General features: G+C 35.4%; 1 protein-coding gene across 1 annotated transcript in view; it reads left to right on the top strand.

The window, feature by feature from the left end:
- LOC127538751 (ankyrin repeat domain-containing protein 26-like) overlaps positions 1–9,324 on the top strand; it is a 22,203-nt gene extending 12,879 nt beyond the window's left edge. Inside the window, exon 5 of the mRNA XM_051962495.1 lies at positions 9,144–9,324. Coding sequence (XP_051818455.1) covers positions 9,144–9,324 — 181 coding nt within the window. The remainder of the gene's footprint in view (positions 1–9,143) is intronic.
- Positions 9,325–11,063: the final 1,739 nt, after the last annotated feature.

The raw sequence follows: 11,063 nt of genomic DNA, 5'->3' as shown, positions 1-11,063 counted from the left end.
CGATCAGTGGATTTTTTTTTTTCTATTTTTACTTTCCCCTCATGTTCTATCACTCCAGGATAATATTCTTGGATTATTTCCTGCATTATTTTGTCAAATGTTTTTTTGGTCACGACGTTCTGCAGTTCAATTATTTCTATATTTTCTTTTCTTGATCTGTTCATTTTTCATGTATGATGTTTCACATTCAGTTCATTATTTTCTCATTCTTTATAATCTGTTTTGTTGTTTCTTGGTCTCTCATAGCTTCACTGGCTTCCTTTTGCCTAATTTTAATTTTCAATTATTTTCATCTTTGAGACACCTTCTTTTCTAGTTGGTTAACTTTTTCCCATCATCATCTTGTTTTTCTTGGATGGATTTTATTTTTAGTTTTATTCCTAATATCTCTCACCCAGAGACTTTTTTTTTTAAATAACTTTTTATTGATAGAACCCATGTCAGGGTAATTTTTTTACAGCATTATCCCTTGCATTCACTTCTGTTCCGATTTTTCCCCTCCCTCCCTCCACTCCCTGCTCCAGATGGCAAGCAGTCCTTTACATGTTGAATAGGTTACAGTACATCCTAGATACAATATATGTGTGCAGAACCAAACAGTTTTCTTGTTGCACAGGGAGAATTGAATTCAGAAGGTATAAATAACCCAGGAAGAAAAAACAAAAATGCAAGCAGTTTATATTAATTTCCCAGTGTTCTTTCTTTGGGTGTAGCTGCTTCTGTCCATCTTTTATCAATTAAAGCTCTCTTTATCGAAGAGATCCACTTCCATCAGAATACATCCTCAAACATTATCGTTGTTGAGGTATATAATGATCTCCTGGTTCTGCTCATTTCACTTAGCATCAGTTCATGTAAGTCTTGCCAGTCCTCTCTGTATTCATCCTGCTGGTCATTTCTTACAGAATAATAATATTCCATAGCATTCACATACCACAATTTACTCAACCATTCTCCAATTGATGGGCATCCATTCATTTTCCACCTTCTAGCCACTACAAACAGGGCTGCCACAAACATTTTGGTGCATACAGGTCCCTTTCCCTTCTTTAGTATCTCTTTGGGGTATAAGCCCAGTAGAAACACTGATGGATCAAAGGGTATGCACAGTTTGATAACTTTTTGAGCATAGTTCCAAATTGCTCTCCAGAATGGCTGGATGTGTTCACAATTCCACCAACAATGTATCAGTGTCCCTGTTTTCCCACATCCCCTCCAACATTCCACATTATCTTTCCCTGTCATTCTAGCCAATCTGACAGGTGTGTAGTGGTATCTCAGAGTTGTCTTAATTTGCATTTCTCTGATTAATAATGATTTGGAGCATATTTTCATATGTCTATAAATAGTTTCAATTTCTTCCTCTGAGAATTGTCTGTTCATATCCTTTGACTATTTATCAATTGGAGAATGGTTTGATTTCTTATAGATTAGAGTCAGTTCTCTATTTTGGAATGAGGCCTTCATCAGTACCTTTGATTGTAAAAATGTTTTCCCAATATATTGTTTCCCTTCTAATCTTGTCTGCATTTGTTTTCTTTGTACAAAAACTTTTCAATTTGATATAATCAAAATTTTCTATTTTGTGGTCAATAGTGATCTCTAGTTCTTCTTTGGTCATAAATTCCTCCCTCTTCCACAGGTTTGCGAGGTAAACTATCCTATGCTCTTCCAATTTATTTATAATCTCATTCTTTATGCCTAGGTCATGAACCCATTTTGATCTCATCTTGGTGTACGGTGTTAAGTGTGGGTCAATGCCTCGTTTCTGCCATACTGATTTCCAATTTTCCCAGCAATTTTTGTCAAATAATGCATTCTTATCCCAGAAACTGGTGTCTTTGGGTTTGTCAAACACTATATTATTAAAGTTATTGGCTGTTTTGTTTGTCCTTTGAACCTAACCTATTCCATTGATCAACTAGTCTATTTCTTAGCCAATATCAGATGGTTTTAGTAACTGCTGCTTTATAATATAATTTTAGGTCTGGTACAGCTAGGCCACCTTCATTTGATTTTTTTTTTCATTAATTCCCTTGAAATTTTTGACATTTTGTTTTTCCATATGAACTTTGTTGTTATTTTTTCTAGTTCATCAAAGTAGTTTTTTGGGAGTCTGATTGGTATAGCGCTAAATAAATAGATTAATTTAGGCAGTATTGTCATCTTTATTATATTTGCTCACCCAACCCAAGAGCATTTAATATTTTTCCAGTCAGTTAGATCAGACTTAATTTGTGTGGAAAGTGTTTTGTAGTTTTGCTCATAAAGTTTCTGATTTTCCCTTGGCAGATAGATTCCTAAATATTTTATACAATCAGTAGTTACTTTAAATGGAATTTCTTTTTGTAACTCTTAACTATTGGGTTTTGTTAATGATATATAAGAATGCTGATGACTTATGTGGGTTTATTTTATATCCTGCAACTTTGCTGAAGGTGTGGATTGTTTCTAATAACTTTTTGGTAGAGTCTCTGGGGTTCTCTAAGTATACCATCATATCATCAGCAAAGAGTTTGATTTCCTCATTACCTATTCTTATTCCTTTACTCTCTCAACTCTTATTGCCAAAGCTAGCATTTCTAATACAATATTAAATAGTAACAGTGATAGTGGGCAACCCTGTTTTACTCCTGATCTTGTTGGGAATGATTGTAGTTTGTCCCCATTACATATGATGCTTACTGCTGGTTTTAAATAGATGCTACTGATTATTTTAAGGAAAAGTCCACTTATTCCTATACTCTCAAGAGTTTTTAATAGGAATGGATGTTGGATTTTATCAAATGCTTTTTCTGCATCTATTGAGATGATCATATGGTTTTTGTTAATTTGATTATTAATGTGGCCAATTATCCTGATAGTTTTCCTAATATTGAACCAGCCCTGCATTCCTGGTATAAATCCTACTTGATCATGGTGTATTATCCTGGGGATGATTTTCTGTAATCTTTTTGCTAATATCTTATTTAAGATTTTAGCCTCAATATTCATTAGGGAGATTGGTCTATAATTTTCTTTCTCTGTTTTCAACCTACCTGGTTTAGGTATCAGTACCATGTCTGTGTCATAAAAGGAATTTGGTAGGACTCCTTCATTCCCTATTTTTTCAAATAGTTTATAAAGCATTGGGGCTAATTGTTCTTTGAATGTTTGGTAGAATTCACATGTAAATCCATCTGGTCCCGGGGATTTTTTTTTAGGGAGTTGATTAATAGCTTGTTCTATTTCTTTTTCTGAAATGGGACTATTTAAGCAATTTACTTCCTCCTCTGATAATCTGAGAAGCCTATATTTTTGGAGGTAGTTATCCATTTCACTTAGATTATCAATTTATTGGCATAAAGTTAGGTAAAGTAACCCGTTATTATTTCTTTAATTTCCTCATCAGTGGAAAGTTCTCCTTTTTCATTTTTTAGACTGCCAATTTGATTTCCCTCTCTCCTTTTTCTAATCTGATTTACCAAAGGTTTATCAATTTTATTGGTTTTTTCATAAAACCAACTCTTAGTTTTATTTATTAGTTCAATAGTATTTTTACTTTCTATATTATTAATTTCTCCTTTTAATTTTAGAATTTCAAGTTTAGTAATTGATTGGGGGTTTTTAATTTGGTCTTTTTCTAACTTTTTAAGTTCCAGGCCCAATTCATTGATCTTCTCTTTTTCTATTTTATTCAAGTAAGCCTCTAAGGATATAAAATTTCCCCTTATTACTGCTTTGGCTGCATCCCATAAATTTTGATATGATGTCTCATCGTTGTCATTATCTTGAGTGAAATTATTAATTGTGTCTATAATTTGCTGTTTCACCCAATCATTCTTTAGGATGAGATTATTTAGTTTCCAATTACTTTTTGGTCTATTTACACCTAACTTTTTGTTGAATGTAGTTTTTATTGCATTGTGATCTGAAAAGAAAGCATTTACTATTTCTGCCTTCCTGCATTTAATTTTGAGGTCTTTATGTCCTAATATATGGTCAATTTTTGTGTAGGTTCCATGAACTGCTGAGAAGAAAGTATACTCCTTTCTGTCACCATTCAGTTTTCTCCAGAGATCTATCATACCTAATTTTTCTAATATTCTATTTACCTCTTTAATTTCTTTCTTATTTGTTTTGTGATTTGATTTATCTAAATCTGAGAGTGCAAGGTTGAGATCTCCCACTATTATAGTTTTGCTGTTTATTTCTTCTCGCAACTCTCTTAACTTCTCTTTAAGGAAGTTAGATGCACTATACCACTTGGTGCATATATGTTTAATACTGATATTGCTTCATTGTCTATAGTACGCTTAAGCAAGATATAGTTTCCTTCTTTAATCTCTTTTAATTAGATCAATCTTTGCTTTTGCTTGATCTGAGATAAGGATGGCTACCTCTGCTTTTTTGACTTCACCTGAAGCATAATAGATTCTACTCCAGCCTTTTACGTTTACTCTGTTTGTATCTCCCTGTTTTAAATGTGTTTCCTGTAAACAACAGATTGTAGGGTTCTGATTTTTGATCCAGTCTGCTATCTGCCTCCTCTTTATGGGAGAGTTCATCCCATTCACATTTACAGTTACAATAATCAATTCTGTATTTCCTGCCATCCTAATATCCCCAGATTATACTTTTCTTTTTCTTGTCCTCCTTCCTTTCTTCCCTAGTATTAAACTTATTGGTCCCACTAACGTCACCCAGCTCTCCCTCTTTAGTATCCCTCCCTCCTCCCTTTGAATCTCTTCCCCTTTCTTGTACCCTTCCCTTATTACTCTTTTTCCTTCTCCCTTTTCCTCTCCCACTTTTTAATGAAGTGAGAGAAGAATCTCTGTAAAACAAATATGTCAATTGTTTCCTCTTTGAACCAACTCTGACGAGAGTAGGATTCACACAATGTTCCTCCCCCTCTCTAAGTTCCCTCATATATGATAGATTTCCTTTGCCTCACTGTCACATGTAATTTCCCTCTTTTTATCTCCCTTCTTCCCTTTTTCTGACACTATCCCCTTTCCATTTCTACTTCCCTTTTTTATGTTATATCGGTAAAATCAAATTATACATATGGTTTTTATGTATATGCACAACAGAAATACAGTTCTCAAGAGTTCCTTTTACCTCTTTCTACTTCTTTTGTGTTCTGTTGTTGGAGATCAAATTTTTTGTTTTAAGTCTGTTTTTTTCCTTAGGAACAGATGGAATTCCTCTATTTCATTAAATGTCCATCTTCCGTGGAAAAAAATACTCAGCTTAGCTGGGTAGTTTATTCTTGGCTGTATTCCAAGTTCTTTTGCCTTTCGGAATATTGGATTCCAGGCCCTTCGATCCTTTAATATTGAGGCAGCCAGATCTTGCGTGACCCTTATTGTGGCATCTTGGTATTTGAACTGTTTTTTCCTGGCTGCTTGTAAAATTTTTTCTTTAATCTGAAAATTCTGAAGTTTGGCCACAATATTCCTTGGAGTCTTTATTTTAGGGTCTTTTTCAGAAGGTGTTTGATGAATTCTTTCCACGCCTATTTCCCTTTCAGTTCTATTACTTCTGGGCAGTTCTCTTTGATGATTTCCTGTAAAATAGCATCTAGGCTCTTTTTTTCATCATAATTTTCTGGCAGTCCGATGATCTTTAGGTTATCTCTCCTAGATCTATTTTCCAGGTCTGTTGTTTTTCCAAGTAAATATTTGGCATTTTTTCCCAATCTTTCATTTTTTTGGTTTTGCTTGACTGATTCTTGATGTCTCAATGAATCAGTCATTTCTATTTGTTCAGTTCTGATTTTTAGTGAGTTATTTTCTTCATTGGCTTTTTTTTACTTCTTTTTGTATATGTCCAATTGAGTTGTTGTGCTCTATGGAATTTTTTTCCATTTCACTAATTTTTTTTTTTTAAGTTAGTCATTTTCTTTTTCCATTTCGCAAATTCTGTTTCCCTGCACTTCTTGGGAGTTTTTTTTACCTTTTCCAATTCACATTTTAGGGAGTTGTTTTCTTTTTCCACTTTATCAAATTTTTCTTTTAGTGAGTTATGTGCCTTTCCCCATTTCTCTTCTAGCTCTCTTTTAAGGTTTTTAATAGTCTCTTCTAGGAGAGCCTTTTGCATTGGAGACCAACTATCGTCTGGAGACTGTCTCTTCAGGATTGAAAAGCTGTTCTCTTTCTGTGTAGAAACTATCAATCGTTCTTTTGATTTTTTTTACTCATTTTGTTAAAGCCTGTAAGGTCTGCCTTCAGAGCCAGGAGATTACCAGCTTCCTCTGCAGAGCAGTGAAAAGTATATGGACTGGTAACTGTCATGCCAATCGGCTACAAAAAGCAGCGAGGTACTGGAGTGCTCTGGGAAAGAGTTCCCCACCTGAAAGTAACTCAGGCCTGCAGGGCCGAGCTGGGAAAGTGCCCTTCAAAGAACCCCTGCTGTGTGAAATAACGACTGCCCTGGGGCTAGACACTTAGCAGTGAGAGTTTCACTTCCCAAGCCAAACCCTGCCCTGGGGCTATGGGTATTAGCAGCTGAGCAGTGAATGGATTTGCAGGGACTAGAAGTGTCTGCCCGGGAAGCACAGTCAGCTGGGGAGGGTCTATTGTCTATGATTTGCTGTTTCACCCATTTATTCTTTAGGATAAGATTATTTAGTTTCCAATTACTTTTTATTTTATTTTCCCCTGGCTTTTTATTGAATGTAATTTTTATTGCCTCGTGATCTGAAAAGGATGCACTTATTATTTATGCCTTTCTGCATTTGAATTTGAGGTCTTTATGTCCTATTATATGGTCAATATTATACAAATATTCCATTATACAAAGGTTCCATGGACTGCTGAGAAGAAAGTGTACTCCTTTCTGTCTCCATTTAGTTTTCTCCAAAGATCTATCATACCTAACTTTTCTAGTATTCTATTTACCTCTGGCTTCTTTCTTATTTATTTTGTGGTTTGATTTATCTAATTCTGATAGTACAAGGTTGAGATCTCCCACTATTATAGTTTTGCGGTCTATTTCTTTTTTCAACTCTCTTAACTTCTCCTTTAGGAATTTAGATGCTATACCACTTGGTGCATATATGTTTAATATTGATATTGCTTCATTGTCTATGCTACCCTTTAGTAAGATATAGTCCCCTTCCTTATCTCTTTTAATTAGATCACTTTTTGCTTTTGCTTGATCTGAAATCAGGATGGCTACCCCTGCTTTTTTTACTTCACCTGATGCACAGTAGATTCTGCTCCAACCTTTTACCTTTACTCTGTATGTATCATCCTGCTTCAAGTGTATTTCCTATAAATAACATATTGTAGGATTCTGGCTTTTAATCCAGTCTACTATCTGCCTCTGCTTTATAGGGGAATTTACTCCATTCACATTTATGGTTAAGATTACTAATTCTATATTTCCTGCTATCTTGTTAACCCCAGATTATACATTTTTCTTTCCTTTCTCCCTTACCCCCTCCCCAGTATTAAACTTATGAGCATCACTTGCCTCACACTGCCCTTCCTCTTTAGGATTTCCCCCCGCCCACTTAGAGTCCCTCCCCTTTTCTTAAACCTTTCTCTTTCAATTTCTGTATTCCCTTATATTTATCCTACCCCTTCCCTTTTCCCCTCCCATTTTTCAATGAGGTGAGAGAAGTTTCTCTGTAAACTGAATGTCTAATATTTTCTCTTTGAGCCAATTCTGATGAAAGTAAGATTCCCATTATAATCATCCCCCTTCCTTCTTTCCTTCAGTTATGATAGGTTTCCTTTGCCTCTTTGTGACATGTAATTTGCCTCTTTTTACCTCCACTTTTCCCTTTTTCTGATATAATCCTCTTTCCACTTCTAATTCCCTCTTTTTATATGTGAGTAAAATCAAATTATACACGTGCTGTTTATGTAGCAGAAATACAGTTCTCAAAAGTTCTTTTATACTTTTTTATGCTTCTCTTGAGTTCTATATTTGGAGGTCAAACTTTTTGTTTAATTCTGGGTTTTTTGTCAGAAATAGAAGCAATTCACTTATTTTATTGAATGTCCATCTTCTTCCCTGGAAGAAAATGCTCAGTTTGTCTGGGTAAGTTATTCTTGGGTGTATACTAATTTCTTTTGCCTTTTGGCATATCAGAGTCCAGGCCCTTTGATCCTTTAATGTGGATGCTGCAAGATTTTGAGTGATCCTTATTGTGGCTCCTTGTATTTGAATTGTTTGTTTGTTTGTTTTCTGACTGCTTGTAGTATTTTTTACTTGGTCTGATAGTTCTGGAATTTAGTCACAATATTTCTTGTGATTTTGGGATCTCTTTCAGTAGATGAGTTGAATTCTCTCAATGTCTATTTTACCTTCTGTTTCTATAACATCTGGGCAGTTCTCTTTGATGATTTCCTGAAAAATAGTGTCTAGGCTCTTTTTTTCATCATGATTTTCAGGGAGTCCAATAATCCTTAGATTATCTCTCCTACATCTATCTTCTAGGCCTGTTGTTTTCCCCATTAGGTATTTTACATTTTTAAAATTTTTTCATTTTTTTCATTTTGCTTGACTGATTCTTGTTGCCTTATTGAGTCATTCATTTCCATTTATTCAATTCTGAATTTTAGTGTGTTATTTTCTTCATTTACTTTTTTTTTTTAAACTTCTTTTTGTATTTCTCCAATTGAATTTTTGAATGAGTTGTTTTGTTCTATGGAATTTTTTTCCACTTCACAAATTCTGTTTTTTAGGGAGTTATTTTCTTTTTCTGTTTCACAAATTCTGTTTTTTTCTGGGAGTTGTTTTCTTTTTCCAGTTTATCAAATCTATCTTTTAATGAGTTATATACTTTTTCCATTTCACGATGTCTATTTTTGTTGCCTTTTCCAGAATCTCTTGGAAGGCTTTCATTTCCTTTCCCTATTTTTCCTCTAGTTCTTTTAAGATCCTTTCTAAGTTCTCCTAAGAGAGCCTTGTGTGATGGGACTAGGTTATTTTACCCCTTGGAGCTTCATCTGGAGACAATCTGCCTTTAGTCTGCTCAGAATTTGAAATCTGTTCTTCTCTTTCACCATAAAAGCTGTCAATTGTTAAGAGTCCTCTTTACTTTTTTACTCATTTTTAAAAGTTAAGTTAAGGTCTGCTTTTTTAGGGGGGGAGAGGTTTTCCAAGCAAAGTCAGCTGTTGATTCACTCCTGGTGCTGGCCCTGCCACAGGGCGTCGTTACCAATTCCCCAGCACTCTGTGCTGTCTACCCTGGTGTTTGTGGTTGGAGTCTGCTCAGGCACCCTGAGACTGCACTATTCCCAGACTCGGAGCTGTGTGCACTGGCGTTTGTGTACCTGCCCGGGCCTTGCTGTCTCTCTCCCACTTCTGATCAAAGCAGACCTTCTGTGATCCACTTTCTCCTGCAAACTCTCTGCCCTGAGGAAGTCACACTACCACACTGAAACTGCCCTGGGCTCTGCTCTGTCTGTGCTGGTATTTGTGGTCAGCTGTTTGTGCTTTGCTGCCTCTCTCCCATTTCTGATTGAAACAGATCTTTTTTGGTCTGTTTCCTCCCGCAAATTCTCTGCCCTAGGACACTGAGCTATCTGTGCTGGTGTACTGGTTGCCCTGGCTGCCTCCCTCCTGTTTTCAATTGAAACAGACCTTTTTTGGCAATCTTTGAAATTATCTTCTGCTGATAATTTGTTGCACTCCCAATATTTGTGGGTTCTGCCCATCCAGAGCTAATTCAGAGATTGGATTTCATAGTTATTGTGAGGGTTGTAAAGAAGTTCAGAGAGAAATGTGTGTCATCTCTGCCATCTTGGCTCCACCCCCAGAACTTTACATTTGTTTTTATAATTTTTGAGTTTGAGATTCTCTCCCTTATTTCTTCCCACAATTAAGAAACCACTTGTGGAACTTAAGCAAATTATTTCCGTAAAAGTCAAGTTCTGGAAAAATAAACATAGATCTCCTAAACTAATGAAAGTAAAAACATTCAAGAAAAATTAAGTTAAAAAAAAATCTGTTTTCAAACATGATCAGTTCTTTCTGTAGGTAAGGATGGGCTTTTTCATCATAAGTCCTTCTAGTGTAGTTGTAGATGATTGTACTTTTGAAAATAGCAAAGTCATTTACAACTGGTCATCACAGAACATTGCTATTACTTTGTATACAGTACATTTCACTTTGCATTCATGAAGGATTTTCTGGGTTTTTATTTTTTCCTTAGAGCATCCTATTCATTTCCCAAAGAACAATAATATTCCATAGTAAATGCACACCACAGTCTATTGAGCCATTCTCCAATTGATAGGTATCCCCTCATTTTCCAATTTTTTTTTGCCCTGAAAGTTGCTGTGAATATATTTTATACATAGAGGTCATTTTTCTTCTTTCCCCCCAAATTTCTTTTGGTATTCATGCCAAATAGTAGTGATATTAGGTGAAAGGATATGGGTAAATTATTGCTCTTTGGGTGAAGATCATATCTTTTGGTCATTTATCAATTGATGAAAGGCTTTTATTTATTATAAATTTGACTCAGTTCCCTTTGTAATGCCAGAGAAACTGAGGCAAAATAAAGATTAGAGAGTTTATTTTTAATATTTTATTAATTGAAGACCATAATTGACTGGACAGGACTCTCGTCTCAAAGTATCCAGTGACAAATGTGCGAATCCCAAGTCTTTTTACATCTTTTTCAAACAAAGAAAAGAAAAGAGCGGGAAGTTTTTCAGAACCATTTGGTTCTAGCAGGATTGGGCGGGGGAGGAGGTTATAAATTCTTACTAGAAGTCAGAGTCAGGATGTCTGAATAAATAGAAGTAAAGATGTCAATGAGATATCCAGGATAGTCTTATATTTTGGAATATTTTAGAGGGGGAAACATCATAAATTCTTGAAGGCAGAAGGAGTTAGGAGTCAGGAAGTCTGATCTCCCCCTCATCTTGAGTCTCACATTGACAATTTATAACCTTAGAGCAAATGGTCCTCAGTTTTAATGAACAACAGGATTGGGGGCGGGGGGGAGATTACAACTAAGGGGATTGAGTCAGAACAGGTAAGGAAACTGAGGTAGAACAATTCAGGGAAACTCAGTCAAGATAATAAGGGAAACTAGTGCAGGGAAACTGAGGTCCCCA

Source organism: Antechinus flavipes, chromosome 5 (genome assembly GCF_016432865.1).
Source record: "Antechinus flavipes isolate AdamAnt ecotype Samford, QLD, Australia chromosome 5, AdamAnt_v2, whole genome shotgun sequence".
Lineage (NCBI taxonomy): Eukaryota > Metazoa > Chordata > Mammalia > Dasyuromorphia > Dasyuridae > Antechinus > Antechinus flavipes.
The sequence above is the reverse complement of the archived record's forward strand: the minus strand, read 5'-3'. Positions and strand labels throughout refer to the sequence as shown.